At 39.5% G+C, this 18,895-nt stretch overlaps 1 protein-coding gene across 1 annotated transcript in view; it reads left to right on the top strand.

The window, feature by feature from the left end:
• Spag17 (sperm associated antigen 17) overlaps positions 1–18,895 on the top strand; it is a 194,044-nt gene that overhangs the window by 15,146 nt on the left and 160,003 nt on the right. The window contains exons 2-3 of the mRNA XM_078027091.1: positions 15,006–15,146; positions 15,730–15,816. Of these exons, the coding sequence (XP_077883217.1) occupies positions 15,006–15,146; positions 15,730–15,816 (228 nt within the window). The remainder of the gene's footprint in view (positions 1–15,005; positions 15,147–15,729; positions 15,817–18,895) is intronic.

Raw genomic sequence — 18,895 nt, 5'->3', positions numbered from 1 at the left:
TGCCTTTATGTCAGATCTCTCACTGTAATAAACCTTTCCTTTACTTCCATGGTGACTCAATATTTTTGGCACATAAACTTATGAAAAGCTTTCTAGATGTTTAAGTAAATTCTATTTCCCGACTTTCCCTTGTCTTCAATACTCACGGTAATTTTTCTTTGTGTTTTTCTTATTCACTTTCTGTGAAATGTGGTTATAATGTGTAGCACAGACAGTGGGTGGCACAGACAATAGTACAATTTCTCAGGCAGTGTATATTGAATAGAAATGGAAAGGAAACCTCCCAAATTCTAACTAGTTGAGGTTAGGAATATTGACTTCAACCACCTCTGTCTTCACATTAAATATTTACGATGCTGAGCAAGGATAAAGACAATTTCATTATTTACATGTGTTATTGTCATTATAAAGACAAAGCATAAAAATACTCTGTTTAATTTGTCATGCATATCTTGCAAATTTGCCATCAACTTCAGAAAATGTTTGTGCAATAAAATGATTTATCATAGCCATATTTTCAACCTTTTGTAGGGCAACAAGTATGGATGTGTTACACGACTCTTTGTGATGATGACACTTTTACCCAGAAGAATATATCTTTAAATTGAAATATGTTTTACGGAAACTTTTGGTTTAGTCCCTTTTGTGTTCAATAATTGAGAACGATCATATCTAGAGACCAAATATTTTGGCTTTGTGAAGCAGAATTTTTGGTGACCTGAAGTCCAGATTGGAACTGGACCTCTTGTTCCCTCATTGGTACAACCTGCAGAGCAGCTGAGGCAGCAGCTAATCTTCCATGGCACAGACCACGCAGAGTTGCTCTCACCTCTCAGGGATGGTTCCACTGAATGTTTGCACGTCATTTATTTGGGAACATCTTTTCCTTTGCTTGATCTATGTTTTGGCACCATCACCAACCCTTCTCTTATTTTCTAAAAGCCTGTTTTTTAACCAAAACAAGAATGTTAAAAGTTTCCTCTGTATTTTAAATTTTAGCTACCAGGAAAAGTCTTTTAAAACTCCTAAATTAATGTGCTCAAGTAAGAGTTTTCACCCAGAGGAACAAGCAACTGGAAACCAATTGTGTTTGACATAGTGAGCAATTGTATTTGACACAATGTTTTAAATTAATCCAGTAGGAAAGACTGTTCATTTGGCTTGGACTGGAAAAAGAGGGAGTTTGACATGGTTTCATTAAGTAATTAAATTCAATTGAAAAACATGATTTCCTTCCATGTTAAACTAATGTCCTATGCACTTTTGGGAGTATACAGAAAAGAGGGCTGGGTTAGTGGAAAAAAATAATTCCTGCTATCCAGGATCTTACAATACAGACACCAGTGGTTCTAAAAGTGTAATCCTTGGACTTGACGCTTCCAGCATCACTTGGAAACTTTTAAGAAATGCAAATTATCAGGCCTCATCCATTGAATCAGAAACTGAGGGTGAAACTCAGTGATTTCTGCTTTAACAAGCATGCACTTTAAAATTTGAGGCACACATTAACATAGAGATGCCAGTGTAAATGCCATATTACTGGTGGAGTACTGACAATGAATTTCACTGGCAGGCAGTGGACACTATTGGGCTGGGATGTTCTGGGAAAGAGTCACAAATTAATCAGGAAGTTCAGCTGGGAGGAGGACAGCATACTGAATGAAAGGACCAGGCTGAGCAAATCAGGAGACGTGAGAAAACACGTGACATGTTGGAGATACTGCAATCAACAATTAACTAGACGTTCATTAGATGATTTAGTCACATCTACCTTCAAAATAGTGTTCACACTTATGTGAGGAAATGGAGGCTTAAGAACTTAAAGAAAGCAGTTTTCCTGATAGCTTTGAGAGTGTAGAAAACTAATGGAAATATGGTATTAGAATGTTAGGGAAAGAACATATAGAGTTTTAAATCTCAGTCTCTGGAGTTTGGAATCTATCTTATCCTATTAGAATCTAAGAGGTAGAAAATTAAGATGCTTTCTGTAAAAAAAGAATAAATGATACATTAAATGTCTTAGAAAAATTAATAGGTTGGAGGTAGAGAAGTCAGAAGCTTGTATAGTCCCTGAAAAAAAATTATCTTCAATAGTCCTAAGTCAAGAAAGTTATGAGTTGAAGTAGGAGAATAGTTATGAGATTAAAAAGGAAGAAACAAATTCAAAAAAGTCTCAAAAACAACTGTGACTTCTTACCCAAGAGGAGAATGGGAAAGGATTAGAAGTTGTGATACCTGAGAGAAATGAAAAATTTTAGAAACTGGTGAAGTTAGTAGCCATTGTTTTCACTGTTTATGATAAGGGAGGTTTTTTTTTGTTTCTCTATGTTTTTAGAGTATGGAGAGAAATAAAGAGTTTAGTTTTAGTCGTGCTGAGTTTGAGATGATGGTAGAACATCAAAGTAGAAATGTTGAACAGAAGGTCAAAAATGTGTATTTTATCTCACAGACTGAGGTTGGAAACACAGATGTGAGAACTGTCAGAGGAGAGAGCTAGTGGACCTCATGGGAGTAGCTAAAACATCCAGTAAGGAGAGTGTGCCAAGAGAAGAAGGTTGAGAATGGAATTCTCTGAGATACCTAAAAGGTCTTTGCTTGTGGAACAAAAGAAGAGAAAGTGCCTAGTAGCCAGCAGAGGAAGAGTCAGAGGAGTAAAAGACAAAAGGAGAAGAGGATGGTGTCATGGAAGTCAGGTCAGGGAGAAGTTCATGAAACGGGTGTTCAAAGCTCCCACCTGTGGACACCAAGAGAGAATAGGAAGACAGCTGTATGCTGTAATGAGAAAATCATCAGATCTCAAAGGATACAATTTCAAAGGAGGTGTGTGGGGTTGCTGGTTGTGAAGAAAAAAAGTAGAAGCAACAAATTGGGTGTCAACCTACTTTATATACAAACAGATATGAAAAATTGTGGTATATATGTGCAATAAGAATTGTAATGCAAAAAAAAAGTACATGTATAAAGACATGAATTGGCGTGAACATACTTTATATACAAAGATAGGAAAATTGCGCTCTAAATGTGTAATAAGAATTGTAATGCATCCTGCTGTCATGTATTTAAAAAAATAAAATCAATTAAATCTAAAAAAAAAAGAAAATGGGCTTTGAGAACCTTGTGGTTTATCTGGATTGAGAGCTTCAGGTATAGGCCCCCTGTTTGGTGGAATCTGACTAAGAAGAATAGATCAAAAGGGAAATGGTAGTAGGGAGACTAGGATTAGGTGAAAATTGCTCAGTAGATATGTGTGAAATGGGGTAGATGGGAAAGAGGAAGGGATTGAAATATGCAGAGGGAGAAATGGAAGAACAGAAGGAATCAAGTCATAGAGGAGGTTATTTGCCCTAGTACAAACAGGAGGGCCTGTAATAGCTTCCTCAGCCTAAGAAAAAGAAGCAAGTTCTTTAGACTGATGAAGAATAGATAGAGACAAAAATGTGAAAAGGGTAGGAAACCTTGGCACCAAACCCTTGCTGTGCTCCAGAGGCAGGCCAAAGCATGGCCACTATGTAGCCAGAAGGTGGACAAGCAGGGACATGATGAGGCTTTTCCTGACAGGCGAAGAGAGAGGGGGGCCTCGGATGTTGCTTATCACCCTACATTAAAATTCTTCACACATCTGTGTCCCCCTGTAAGATTATGGGTCTTTGGAGATCGCAGACTATTTTCCAGTCCTTTTTTTAAATGCAGAAAAGCCACAAAGAATAATATAACAAGCATGTGTGTGCCTTCACAAAAATAAAAAAAAAAAATCTTTCCTATTTTTTTGAAATAAACACTAAGAATAAAAAAGAGGAACACTTGGTTCTCATCACCCTTCTCTGTTCTATTGCTTTCTCTTCCTTCCCAGAAGCAAGAAATAACAAAATTTAATACATGTCCTCTCAGTCTATGTATTTATTTATCTATGTCCATGATACTGTCTGACTTAACTAGTAATTAATATTTTCTATGAGGGTGTCAGTCACATGTATTGCCCTAGAAATGGAGGCTGTGAGGATGACTGAGAACAAAAATGGTTCCATCTCGCATCAACTAACTCTGAAAATTTTTTTATTTAACATAATATCTTGAGGTCTGTCCAAGTTGAAATATACATGTTTAGTTTGTTTTGCTTCGTTGCTGTTATGTTATTCATCCTTCATTTCAAGGACAGCAGATGCAGCATAGATGCCCACATAGTAAGTATTAATTATTAGTGAAAACATTAGGATTAACAATATAATAAAAATTAACAGTATATACATTGCTTATATGGTTTTATATGTTATATATAACTAATTGTAAAGTGCTTTTACATATAACTTATTTTCAGCCTTCTTTGTCCATTTCTTCCCTGCCCCAGGGTGATAAAGTTAGTGATTATGCCTTTTCAGTGTCTGTAACTCCTCAGTATTCATTGAATGAATGAATGACCCTCTGCATTAAGTAGTATTAGTTTACTAAGGTCCAGGTCATCAGTATTTAAAAAGTTTTTCCAAGACCATGTGGTTGGAATCAGAACTAGCAATCAAGTTTTCTGATACTAAATCCAGTGCTCTTTTCATTTTGCCATTGAAAGAGCTATTGTAAGAACTCTATTAGGGAATCAATAGGAGAGGAATAATTATTATGAGTTACTACCCTGATGTATCCAATAAATAGACTCCGTGTACCTGTGTAATTGGAGAAAATTAAGAACCATAACCAGATCTGGGGCTTGAAATTTATCATAATCATCAACAGGCTCTATTTTGTCACATGGTCCTTAAATGAGGCTTGCGTTGTACAGGCAATGTGAGTTATGAGGGCTGCAGGATTACGTGAGGGGGGAATGAGCAGGAAGCAGTTTCACTCGGTGGAACTACTCTTGCCAAGGTCACAGGAGAGCTTCTCTCCTCCTCTGGCTTCAGCCACACCTTGCCTCCCAGCCCTCCTCCACCTCTCCTTATCTGTCTCCTAGGAAGTCTTCCTTGAATAGGTGACAGTTGAGTGGCATTCTGAAGAAAGTTAACAAGAATTCTAGGCAGAAAGATCCCAGGAACTACTTCAGATGACGACCTCACCCCCAAACACCTTTCCAAATGGCCATCCCACCAAGACTGATTCGTCTTGAACAGGACCATTCACCCTCCACCTGTCTACTTGGAGTCTTACCCCCTTTCTTGTTCAGAAACAGGTCTGCCTTTTGTTTTCTTTGAACAACTCCTGGGTCCTGAGCAGCTGATGGAATAAGGATAGATGCATGGCACAGCCCAGGAGAGCAGAACATGCTAACTTCCTTGATAAAAGCCAGCTAGGACAACAGATGAGGAGAAGCAAAGCATGGTTTACTCACTTTCAAACTCCTGTTACATTTAGTTTGTTATTTTAAACACATTTAACCAGATGAATAAATGCCTGTTGAGCTGAACCTCAATTCATTTTTTGTTGAACTGAGACAGGAAACAGATTCCTTGACACTCTTCCTGCCCGAGATACATTCTCCTGGATTCCTGACCAACTCCCGGGAAATTGTTGAGACATCCCATCATTCCCCATTACCAGGATAAAACTCAGCTCTCTAGAAGATCTAGCACTGCCCCTGGATCATCTTTGTATGCCCCCTCCCTTTTTTTTCTTTCACATCACAATTTGGAGAACATATTTTTAAATCTAAACATCATGTAGTCAAAGCGAAGGATTTTTGTCCTGTTCCCAGGTTTAGAGAAAATACAAGGATTGTAACTCTGTTGGTGAAATGCTGTCGTTTATTGGGCATTTCACAGAATTTGAGGCCAATAGGATAAAGTTTATAACCAGGACAGTTTGTGTCCTTGTGTTATTCAGAAGCAACCTTGGGTTTACTTAAGAAAGATTCAGAAACTAAACTGTATCAGTGGCCTTGTAATAAATGAATGATAAATGAGGGCATTTGCATTGATTGCAAGAAAAAGAGCTTTTCATAAACCAAACACAACAGCTACCTGGCATGAATTGGTTAGTAGAAAGAGTGTTGGTTGGTTATTTTGTTATTTAGCCTTGGTGGCCAGGCAAAACAAATTCATAGAATACACCACAATGTTTAGAGGATTCATTATATTTACGTTAGATGAAGAAAGGTGGGGAAACAAAGGGATATGGTAGGGTAAGTAATCAGCTAATACTGGGTCTTGGAAATCCATCTTAATATTTAATGTGAAAGATAGTGACTCACATTGAAGGAACTTGAGGCAAGTCAAAGAAGGTTTCAAGTCTGAGAAAGAAGTTGATGAAAGGTTATAGCTTTTAATATACGATGATGAAAAGAGATCTCCTTTCTTTGGGGAGAACCCCTGATTCCAATTTTACATTTGTGGAGCAATTAGCAGGACTCCTCTTGGCTTTTCTTGGTCTCCTCTCTTAGAAGAATGTCTCTGATATGTAATATTTGTTTGAAAACCCAAAGAAGCTTGTTTCCTTTTGAGGTTTGCCTTACTTTTTATGTTCTGAAGTTCATTTTGGACCTCAGATTTTGCTCCAAGCAATAAAACTGGTTGGATCATACTAACATAATGGAGCTGTAATTTTAGCCAACTGTTGGGGGTGGGGAGATAGTTAAGGTGTGTAGTGGTTTCTGTGGTTTCTCTGTGGAGTAGAATTCCCTGCAAAGCTTTTCCATGTGGTGTTTTAATAGCTGTCTTAAAACTCTCTGATGCATGGAGCAAAACTGAATTAGGCTCATGTGCTAGATTGGTGGGATGGGCCAAGGACTCTCTGAAAAATGAAAGAAAAACAACTAAACAGCATAAGCCAGAAGCTACAGTGTCCAAAGATCCAAGAGACATATCTAGATTCAAAATTTCAGAATTTCACCTCTTTTAACCTACTTTTAGGTTTTTTGCAGAACTTTATGTGGGAAATTAGAATACTTCCCTTGCATATATCAACATTTTACTTTCCATGGTACTTTACAATTGACAATATGATCCTAGGTATATTTGTTCATTAGGCCCACAACAATCTTCTAAAAATTGTAATTTTAGACCCTTTTTTTAAAAAATGAGAATAAAGAGCCATAATGATAAGTCCAAGTTCATTTGGCTAAGACATCACAGAGTCAGAATTTGATACCACTTCAGAGATATACATTTTTACACCAGATCATCAATAATTTTAATTAATGATAACATTTAATACTTATGAAGACAAAGAAAATCAGCCAGATAGAATCTACACACATAGTAAAGCCGTTTCTAGATTACTGGGTATCACCAATGGAATATCAGACACAATGTTGTCTAACATCAAAGGAGTGAGCTTTCTCTAATTCAAATGATTGGTGATTGAGAGGCATGATTCCTTCCAAAGTATTGAGAGTGGCTGATAAAATGCCACACGCTACATCGGCCTTCCCGTATTAAGCATGTGTAAAAATTCTCTTTAGTGTGTGGTTTGGGCTGCTAAGTTCAAGAAACACTTATTGAATGGTACTATGTTCCAGACACATGGGTGAAGTAGAAGGTTGTCTAGATGTCTGATTCTAAGAGAACCTTTTCCACCAGCCCAGTCCACTGTCAGAAATACCACTATTAGCCCAACACTCCTTAAACTGGTCCAGGAGTTGTTAGGATTCTTTTTTGAAAATGCAGGTAGCCTGAAGAGGAAAAAAATACTTTAAAATGGCCCTAGGCACTAAAGCCTGAAGGTATATGTACTTACTTAATTAGCAAATCAACTATTAAGACTTGAGTTGAATTGCTGGTACACAGGCAAATTTGATTCTACTCAGAGGAAAGTGATGGTGGATTCTGGAAAGGTTTGTAAGGAGTTGCAGGTGAGGAAGCCTTATTTGTCTTATTTGCAGAGAGAGAGATGTACCAAGGCTGTCTATTAAAAATAAACTGCATATCATTTTCCTGTATTCTTATTTTAAGAACTAGCCCTGTGTGACATCTGTGTTTTAGATCTAGATCCACAGAGTTAGGCAGGTTGATATTTACAATTCCAATAGTAAAAAACAGATCCATTTTTGCACGTTATGCCCATAAACAGATCCACATCTCTACTGAAAATTAGTCTGTTCTTCTCCCCTAGTCTCTTGTTTGGTTGCCCCAGAGCTTACCATCTCCTTGGCCAGTGTAGAAAAATGCACCTCAGTGCCTTTTCATATGACTCGGATTGCTATTTTGTTTTATTTCAGTTGGTCTGGTGGTTGTTATGAATGGTTATCACGGATAGGTTAATGTATTTGACAGACTTGCATGTGACACAAAATGACTAAAAGTTATCTCCTTCCACACTCTCACATTCTTCCCCATAACTCAAAAAAAAAAAAAAAAAACCTGCATACCTTGGGAATTTTGAATATTGTGTGGTCATGATTTTGGTCCTCTCCTCCAAGGACATAAGCTATTTTAGGAACATGTCAGCTAACAAGTTTATAATTATCAAAGAAAATTATTTTACAAACTGAGAGTCATTCAAATTATTTTTCAATTATTCAAAGTATTTGCTTTTTTAAGAGAGAGAGAGAGAAAGAGAGAGAGAAAGAGAATTTTTTAATATTTTTCAGTTTTCGGTGGACACAACATCTTTATTTTATTTTTATGTGGTGCTAAGGATCGAACCCAGCGCCCCGCGCATGCCAGGCGAGCACGTTACTGCTTGAGCCACATCCCCAGCCCCAGTATTTGCTTTTTTAATGGCACAATTGTTGATATTCTATTTGATTTTTTTTCTTGGTTCACCATAAGTTCTCCACACTTGAAGCAGTGTGTTTGGAATAACCGCGTTTGTTCTAATGTCTAATAAGAGCAGAATCCACCCCTACACACACACACACACACACACACACACACACACACACACACACTACTGCCAAATAATACCCGTGATGTCAGCTCTGATTATTGCTAGGTGCTGTGTTCAGAAGGACTTCCTGTAGGATTCCAGTCTTCACAACAATCATTATCTTCATTTATGCATGAGGCACAGAGGACTCTCAGCTGGTCTACTGAGATTCAGATCCAGGCAATCTGCCCTCTGAGCCCAGACTCTCCTAATCACTATGCCAAAATGCCCTCTGCTCCTCCAAAGGGTCAGAGCAGTGTGCAAGAACCTTGTCGCCCACAGGTAGGGGATGCCTGGGGACCTTTCATACCACGTGGCCTCAGTGTGCAGATCCCTGAGTGGGAATGTAGAGGAATGATCCAGAGGAAAGAAGAGCCCTGGAGTGGATTTCCCCTGCTCCTCTCAGAGTAGCCCTTCTGTACTCATCTTGTCACCTGCTTTTCATAGAGCCCATCTGGAAGGATAATGCTTAAGCCTGAGCCATCACTGAAGCAACATCAGCAGACCTTAACCAACAATCCACACAGCACCCTGATGCAGACTTGTATTGGCTGGGATGTGTGGGCAGCACATGGAGACAGCTCCTCTGCCCTCCTCAGTATTTTCTCAGAGAACTTTACATAGAGAGCCCTACTCTACTTCCTGTTCACTACTGTGCACCAAAAGCCCTGGCTTTGTCAACCAAAAGTCCCCAAGTCAACCTTAAGTCTACAGCTCTCCCTGGGCTGGTGCTGAGAAAGGGTTAAGAACCTGTTTCCAGGTAAATGCTGGGATTTGCAGCATTTGACATCCCTTTGTTTTAACTACTCCCTCCATGTGTGGCAGGCCATGTCTCTGAGGCAGCCTCACAGAACAGGGTTAGGAAGAGCTGTGGGCAGTTGATGGCAGCACAGTCTGGATGACAGTGGGAAGACTGGGGAGGCATGGGCCATGGGCAGTATGAGGACTGGAGCCCTTGCCCAGAGTCTGCACCTAGACAAGTCGGACTGTGTGCTGCTTCATTCTTTGTCCCTTCTCTCACCCTAATGTTCTTTCACTGTGAATTAAGCTCCTAAGAATTTCCAAGGCACCTTAAAAGAGAAAGGAATCACAGATCGGGTAGCCTGTTGGTAGTAGGTAAGGGAAAGGGAAGGGAGCAGGCCATCGGGAACCATTTGTCTGGGAGATGGGGGAGAAAGGCAGAAAGAGAGAAGGAGAAGGGAGGAGTGGTTCTGTAGACAAGGTTGATAAGGAGTCTTAGGCTTTCCCCCTCCTATCTGGAGGAGCTGCTCTCTCCCCTCTCATCTGGCTGCTAAGTCACTCCCGTGGAAACTTATCTTCCAAAGGAATGGCTCCAGTGCCCAGTCCCCCAAGTCCTTGTCACTAACCCTGGTGTGAATCCCGTTAGATCAGGTACAGTGTTCTCCTGCTAAGAAACCTCAGGGCTATGAACTACAGCAACTTCCTAACATGCTCCATTCCAGTGCCTTATGATTCTGAAGGCCAAATCCTCAGTGTCCAAGTTTACTCTGTGGCTTTAAGATACCAATCAACAGAACTTTACATAGGGAGCCCTACTCTACTTCCTGTTCACTACTGTGCACCACAAGGTGCCAAAGTATATAAAACATAATTTTTTACCTAAAGAGTTTGTAATCTAGTTGAAAAATATAACAGTCACAGGAACCAATTCCTAAATAAGGATGACTTATTTAACAGTATAATGATGATAATCAAACTAATTTTTATGATGAATTCTGAGGAGTACACCATCACAGAGGAGCCTATAATAATAAGTACTTGTTTAGTGGAGAGTTAGGTAAGTGTGAGCCTGATTGTTTACAGTGGTCTTGTTTATTACATGACAACAAGTGCCCATTATTTAGCCTATATATTCAACTTAGCCTGCAGTTAGAATCCCTTTTTAACAAATACAGTTGTAGCAGTCAGTTCTATGTAATAAAAATATTTCTTCTGCTGGCCAAAAGCCCACACTAACACTCATTTGCTGATGGAGATCCAAGACTCCTTTTGAAAGAAAAACGCAGTATGAGAAAGACATTCACAAGTCCCCGTCCATTTGGCAATAAATCTAATTAACACAAAGGTCATCCTTTCAGTGGAGTATTGACATAAAGGACAGGTTTGCATATCTGTACAGTGTTAAACAGCTTTTAATAAAACCTAACTTTTTAAACTGCGCCCTGATTTTATTTGAGGCTTTTACACAGCCTTCCCTAATACAGGTGCTCGTCAGACCCTAATCAGCCCTGAGTGGAGGCCTGTGGGGATCTCTCGGGCAGCAAGGCCTCCTGCGCCAGCAAAGGCAGCAGAAGAGAGATTGGGCTGCTGGCATTGCCTTTGCCTACATCAGCAGGTTACTTGTGCTACCAGAAGGAAGAGTTCACAATGCCATTATCCAAAAGCAGCATTTCACTTGTTTTTGAAAAGGTTTTTTATTGTAATTATGTTAGAATCCTGGAATGCCTAATTAAAATCTAGAGAATTTGTATGACATGAAAGAAAAATAGTTCAAAATCTCCCCAATGTCTCTGCGACAGGAGACTTGTGTGAGCCGGTCAGGTTCTCTGCATTTGCAGAATACTTTCTTGCCTTAGGAGACTACTATGTAAGTGTTTGGGTTAAGACGCCCTCCTGCCAGGCTTCAAATTAGGTGAGACTGGTAAAGTAAATAAAAGGTAATGGATTGTGTCCATACATGACTTCATTCCATCCTTTGAATGACTTTATCAATAACTGCTAGGGGCAAGACTCAGCAATAATCATGTAGAATATACGCCTCCAGGTAATAGAGAACTGGTTTTATTTCCTAAGGTGTTTGAGTGTACCAGACTAAAACCCTCTCCCTCTACCATGCGATACACCCAGGGCAGTTTTTTTTTAATGACTTTTTTCCTTCTCTCCGTGCATGCTCATTACACCCAAACTCCTTCAACTTGTCTCACACAAATTCACCCACAGATAGGAGCACTGTTGTACTTACACGTGTGTTTAATGGGGTTACACACCTTACACTTTCATTTCTCTTCCCAATGGTCAATACTTATTTTCTCTACACTAAATTCTCTTCCTTCCCCGTGAACTTAAATTTAAGGACTCTGTTTAACTGCATGTTGGAATGCTGTGGGTAGAGAGGGGTGTTTTTAACAGTATTTTACCAAATCTAATTTTTTTTTTCCTAAACAGTTCCCTATTTCTACAACTGCTGCCAGTTGGTAGAAATTTGGAGCCTACGGTCACCCTAGGATACCAAGAAAAAGATTCCAAAATTATATTTGGGGAGCATAATTATTTAGCAGTTCTTCCTCATTTGACATGAGAAACGGCTTGTTTTTCATTCTTCACCCTGGTGCATTTCCTTGCATCTGGCTGCCCCCTGCTGTGGTATGCAGTGTGTGCATCCTTCTCTCCAGGCATTCTTGGTTTGATTATTACTGTCTGCTTGCTCCAGTTCATGCTTACCTAGGTGGCAATGTGATTAGAAATCAAACCACAGCTCTTCCATGAGTCCTATTTTGCCTAATGGATTCAATTTCTGGAGCAGACACTTTTTGGTCAACAGAATGCAGATGGGAAATTGGGCCCCAGGGGACTCTTCAGAACCATTTAAATAGACAGATATGACCTGAAACCCCTTCAGAACCCTTTAAATGGACAGATGTGGCCTGGATCTCTAGGGGGTCTCAGAGAGAGTTCTGAATAATTCTGGACCTATTCTAGCTGAGGCAAGCTGTTTCAAGGTGACTTGGGGGATCCCACAAGTTTCATTGTAGCACCATGAATTGGAGGAACAATCTCATGTTAAGGTGCAGCTGGGGCAAAAGAAACAAGATCACTGGGCTGAGAGAGAGAGAAACTTGGGAAATTTCTTTAACGTCTGAACTTTTGTAAAACTATCATTAAAGAAAAAAGTGACCATATGATGATTTAATAATTAAGTGCTTCATCATTTTAAAGGCTCTACACACTAACTTGTAAAAGAAATGTTCATCTATCAGTAACATGGGATAGATAGCAATATGGTGAAGTAGTTTGTCAGATCCGATTTAAGGATCCTGGAAAGTGATTCTGAGCCCAACAGCTTGCTCCCAAAACTCTACTGAAATGATCATAAAGCTATAAGCCACGTAGTCTCCAGGAGGTTCTACCAAAATGACCTTGAGCAAGTTGTTTTACTTCCTCAGACCTCTGTTTTTTTGTCTATAAAGTGTTAGTGCACCTACTCAGTAGGGTTACTTAGAAAGTCAATGAGATAACATATGCCTGGCACATGGCAGATTCTCAATAATTGTTAGCTCCTTCCTTTTTCCCTCCTCCTCCTCTTCCCTGCTTTTTTTCTTTTTCTTTCTGTCTGCAATGGTCAACACCTGCCTTTGATGCCAGATATTTTCAGATAGGTACTGATGGACTACAATGTCTTCTTTCTGAATTGTCTCCAAAAGGGCTGAGAGGCAGCCTCTTCTTGTCCTATCCACTTTCAAATATTGGCAAGGAAAATTGCAGCGGGGACTGGGATGAAGGCATAGAGGTAGTCATTAAAATCTTCAGTGTCGGAAAATGTAACTGCCAAGAATATTGAGGCATTGCCTTCCAAGGACCCATGTGTACTTTACTGTGAGAAAGACAGAGGTTTTTCTCCTTCAATGATGACTATAGAAGCGGATTTAGGGAGGGAGCAGATGAGAGGTAAGAAAACCATGCCATGCAGGAAAGGGCATTTGTGATGATAGATTTTTTTTTTCTAAATAATGCATTATAAATAGCATACTTACTTTCTAGAACCAGAACATTAAAAAAAAAAAACAGCTGCTTGATCATCCTATGGCAAATTAACAGACAAAAAGAGTGTTCTGAACTCAATAAACTCAGAGTCAAAACACCTCCCTGCACACACCCATGCATACATAGCCATGCTTTGTAAGTAAAGTATGCATTTTGTGCTTCTACATGTGGTTATGTTTTGGTGATATCATTGAAAACTGGATGGATCTTGTTAGGTAGTAAGTTTCCATGGAAAAAAAAGAAGCATTTAAGGACAGCCACTATTTGGTGTTAAGAAAGAATTTGCACGAGGTCTTTCCTCCCACCTATACCCTCGTTCTGTCATCAACCTGATTATGAACTGGACAGAAACCAGAGAGAACTACACAAAATTAGACATTTCACTAAATTTGTGTGACCTTTTCAAATCTTCTTAGACATTGTTTTGGCATCCACCAAGAGTAGGTTTTACTCTGTTTAAATCTGATCTCTAGAGAGGAGCAAGAGGAAAGCTTAGACCCTGCCCTCATCCAAACCTTTCATTTGTTCTAGGGGCGAAGCTAAGGCCTAGAGGGACCACAAGGCTAGAGTGAGTGCCCTCTCTTATAGTCAGTTCTCTTTTCTGAAGTCTTTGTCATGTGCAGTGTGTTCCATCTCCCCTTAAGATTGCGGGTATTCAAAAGCATGACAGGCCTTCCAGCACCACACAGTGGGTCATTCATTGAACTCTGTTCTTAATCTACCAGGGAATTGCTTCCCAACAGAAATTAAAATTATAATCACCAGGAAAAAAAAAGAAATTGCTGAATGAAATCATTGTCTTTTGTAACTTTTTAAAAATGATTTGACACAAAATTTCACATCCAAGTATAATATTTTAGCCTTTTTCCTCCAGTTGGAAAGAACCCCTTTGTGAATTAACAAAAATATTCTTGTGTTACATTAGAAGAAAAAGATGGGCTCCGCTTCTCATTTGGCAACTCACTATTACCCAACATTTAACAATTGCTTTTGGAGCTCCTTCTATATTGCTAACACTATTTAGAATCTTCAGGGTACCAGGTTATAAAACTCATTCCTGCTTCTCTGACTACATCTCTCTGAGACAAAGAAATGAACTATTGATTTCCAATACCACATTATTCTTGGGCAGCATGCTAGTTAAAATGTCATTTTTTTAGAAATAAAATGATCTTCCTTAAGTAATAAAAAATAAATAAAAATTAAAAAGTTTCTCCAGAAAGCTGGTTTCAAATCAAGTTACATGAAATTTGGCCCAATACTGCCCCCTTGTGACTACTTTGGTCAAAGACCCACATACACCTCAAGGTCAACCCAGTCTTTTAAGGTAAGAGTTACAGAAAAAAAATATCCTGTTTCACAGCAGAAGCCTTTAACACAGAATCACCCAGTCACGAACACTGAGCATTGAATTCTGTCTGATTTTGTAACAGAGTGACTGGAAGGCCTCCATTGCCTTTGTGGTGGGGAACCAGATCGAGGATGATCTTCTCCTTGAAGCCCTCACCTTGGCTGTGCAAGCCCCTCAGCGCAGACTCTTCAGCATGGCGTCCTGGCATGACATCCTCCAGCAGGTACCCCCTGGTCCCTTCCCACCACAACACACCTCAGAGACTTTTTACTTGAAATAAGGGCTAAAATCATAAAATTAATGAACCTGTCACATGCTGGCACTATTCTGTACATTTGGGTAGATCACTTTAAATAAACCTATAGTTAGAATAAATTTGAAGAAATTTTCATTCATGAATGCCAGCCACTCAACACATTCATTTGGCAAAGATTTCGGAGGCCATTTCAGGCACCATGTTAGGTTCTGTGAGGAATTATTTAATAAAAGGTTCAGTAATAACCAAAGACTAGACCAAATAAAGTTCCTAGAAAGTCCATGACTTACTGGCAAGTGAAGCAGGCAACAGAGAATGTAGCTGTCAGAGGTCAGAGGAGGGTGACCACAAAGAAGATCTGTCAGGTGGCACTTGCCCATGCAATGACTAAAAGCTTATTTGGGTGGCTGCAAACTCCCCAGGTAATTAAGGGCCCCTCCTTCTTACAAGGTTCTCCAACTGCTCAGGTCTCCCCAAGGTTTGAAAGTTGTTGCATGTATCTCAGTATTCTCTGAGTCTTTCTTTTTAAGTGAATTTAAATCTCTTGCAGATCAATGAAATAAATGAACTTGTTGGAACCATACCATCTAAAAAGGCAAAAAAGCCTATAGTGAGTAATCTTCCGTTATATTATGAGGTAAGTTAAAGTGTTTTTTTGAAGAGAGTTCTCTAATTTTCAGAAAATGAGAAGTGAAGTAAGGATATGATAGCAACCCTTTTTTCATTCATTTTTGTCTTTTGAAAGTCAACTCCTGTTCCTAATTGAAGATGTCCGTTCCTGATAGTCAAATAGACAAAACAATCTGCCTCCTTTTAAGCAAAATTCTTCTTAGGAATAAAATTGTTTCAGATTGTTTATGCCATCGCTGTGTCCAATTTAAAAACATTTAAGTTAGAAACTGTTGTATACAAAAGTGTTGATTCACACTTTTTCAGGATGATTACTGAGTAGGTGATGGTATCAAAGGGAGTCATTATAAATGCAATTCTAAGTGTTGGCTTCACAAAAGAAACAAGAGTTTCCTGTATAAGACAGAGCCATGGCTGAAACAGTTTCCCATCAGCGTGTGCACATTTTACGTCCAACTTTAATCAATGTGAAAACTGTGATACTCGTCAAGTTGAAAAAATCCACCCATTTCTAGCAGCTACTCAATTCAAAAGTCTGGCTTGTGCACAGTACTCAGAATTCATGCTCAGTATGAGATTTTCTCTCCCCCTGCCTTGTTGACATCTATCTTATAGCTTACAAGAAACTATAAAAACCCAGTGATTGATTGGAATAACACAATTTGTCAAACACTGTTTTATGGTTCTGTGGGCCTAAAACAAAGATTATTTTGGATCTTTCTGAGACCAATTTGTTTGCACTTTATCCTGTTGATGACTAACAAAGTTTTTATGTCTTTCAGCTCTGGGATGATTCTATAATGAGCTCTTTAGTATTGCTTGAGCACTCTCTGAGTTTATCCAAGTGTCATTATATTTATTCACAATTGATGGTACTGTGAATTCTATGGCATTAACTCTTGCTAAATTGCTCCCATTCCCATGGGAAACACTCTCTTGGCTGTAGGAGTCAAATAGCATGCCTTCTATCTTTTGTTATGATGTTCTAAATCTGTGTGCTTCAGTTGAAACCTTGTGTGATACCTGGGTTTAAAATATTGGGATATTTCTTCTGAAGTGGCTGTAGACATTCATATCCAATTCTTGGGCCTGGGATCAATTAGCCCCCCAAAGAATTCTTTCTTCTTCAAAGATGCTCAGTGAAAAATCAGAGATGATAACAGGCCAGTTTTGACGTTTAATGTGGATGGGCATTTTGACTTGGATGTGGGATAGCGCAATGCTACAAATCCAGAGTCAAGTTAGAGAATCATTCCTCCCCAGTCTGTGCTGGGACTCTTGGTTGCATATTCTTCACTCAGGGGAGGTCCCTCTCACATCTGGCTCTCCCACACTCTTCCAGAGGAGCATTTGGGCAATAAGCCTCCCACACCCGCTCACATACCCTTTTCTGAATGGTTCCAGAAGGAAAGGGAAGGGAGGGTGGAGCCCCATAGAGATTGGAACTTGGGTGTACCAGACATTCCTTAACATCAATCGCTGGAGCAAAAATGATAAAGAACAAAAAATAAACACAGGCTCCTGCTCAGCACCAGCCAAGAACAGACTAGACAACTAGGGAAGAGGGCATATTCCCAGCCCCAGTCCCTCGACATTCAGGACCTTTCCAAGAACTCGGTTGCCTGGTACCTCACCCCAGGTAAGCTGAAAAGCCACTGGTGATGCCCACAAAGTACCAGGGTTGTCAGGAGTGGTGGCCATGCAGGAGCTCCAGAAGGCAAAATCTTTTAGAACATCTGGGCTTTCAAGCCATGCAGACAGCCTGCTTTCTGTTTACAGTCTTGCATGTGTGTGTCCCAATGTGATACCTGACACAGGTAAACTCCTCGGAAACCTATTTAGGGCGTCTTGCACCTAAAGGAAACTCCTCAATGGAGGGAGACCAGATATCTCTAACAAAATTGGTTGATACATGGAAATTCATGGAGTCCTGTTTCCTTTTAGACCTCCAGCTTTGCAGGGGGCAGGGGGCAGAGGGGGCTTCAAAATATCATAAAGGCAATGCAATTAAATGCTTATAATTACTTCTGCTTGTAGGACACTCTCATTGGCCTTAATTCAGAGCCTAGTTGTTCTTACTTTAAACACAATTAACCAATTTGGCTTCCAGGCCTCCTAGCCTGCAGTTGATTAGGAGCCGCCAATTAAAGTGAGATTTCACCACAGTTTGGTTTATCCATGAGTAGTAAAATAATGTCAGAACCATATTACACATGTCCATTGAGGACTCGAAATGTCTGGGCTAGCAAAGACCACATTCCTGAGTGATTTGCTCAAGGTTTCATTTGGATGGTTTGGTGTTGTGTACACACAGCCTCATTTGAAATTGTGTAATTTCCCCTGAAACCTTAGAATTTCATCTAGCCATGATATTGTATATATGAGAGAGTCTTTATTTATAAACCATCATTCTTTGAAAAACCTGCTCAGATTTGTGCTAATGGAATTCCACAGAGACTTCCCTACAGCTCATTTATTCATTCACCTTCCCTTTTTGAAGACCGTGTTTTTCTCTAGCAGGAACTACTCTGAGCACTCAGGTAGGAATGGGAAGAGAATATTCTCCTTTGTGTGTATTCTCAGGAGTGCCAGCTATTACTTTATTGCTATTATTCAATGATATGAATGAGGATGATCCTACACTGGCATTTAAGCACCATTTCCAACACACATATCCTCGCCAAGGATGTGACCACATGTAAAAATGGATGTAGAGATACTGCCTGCATTATGTATTAGCCAGTTTTACCAACTATTAGCAAGTAATGCTTTCCCAAGCACTGTCTATTCAATAGAGAGAGAAAAGAACATGCATATCACAGACTCTAACCTTGAGAAGCTATATGTACATAATCCTATCACATAGTAGGTGTCCAATAAATATTTGTTAAATGAGTGAATAATGAATGTGAATTAGGGAAGTCCTTGAGGGACAGGTAAAGTGTTATGTTAGAAATTGAAAGTACTTGGACTTAACCATGGTTAAACACATAGTCTCAAGTTTTTCCACTTTACCATAAACCCGGTTCTCTTTCATCTCTCTCAAAGCATTTCACCTTAACACCTACATGTAAGGGAGGGTATGC

This window comes from Ictidomys tridecemlineatus, chromosome 11 (genome assembly GCF_052094955.1).
Source record: "Ictidomys tridecemlineatus isolate mIctTri1 chromosome 11, mIctTri1.hap1, whole genome shotgun sequence".
NCBI lineage: Eukaryota > Metazoa > Chordata > Mammalia > Rodentia > Sciuridae > Ictidomys > Ictidomys tridecemlineatus.
This window is presented reverse-complemented; position numbering and strand designations above follow the sequence as displayed.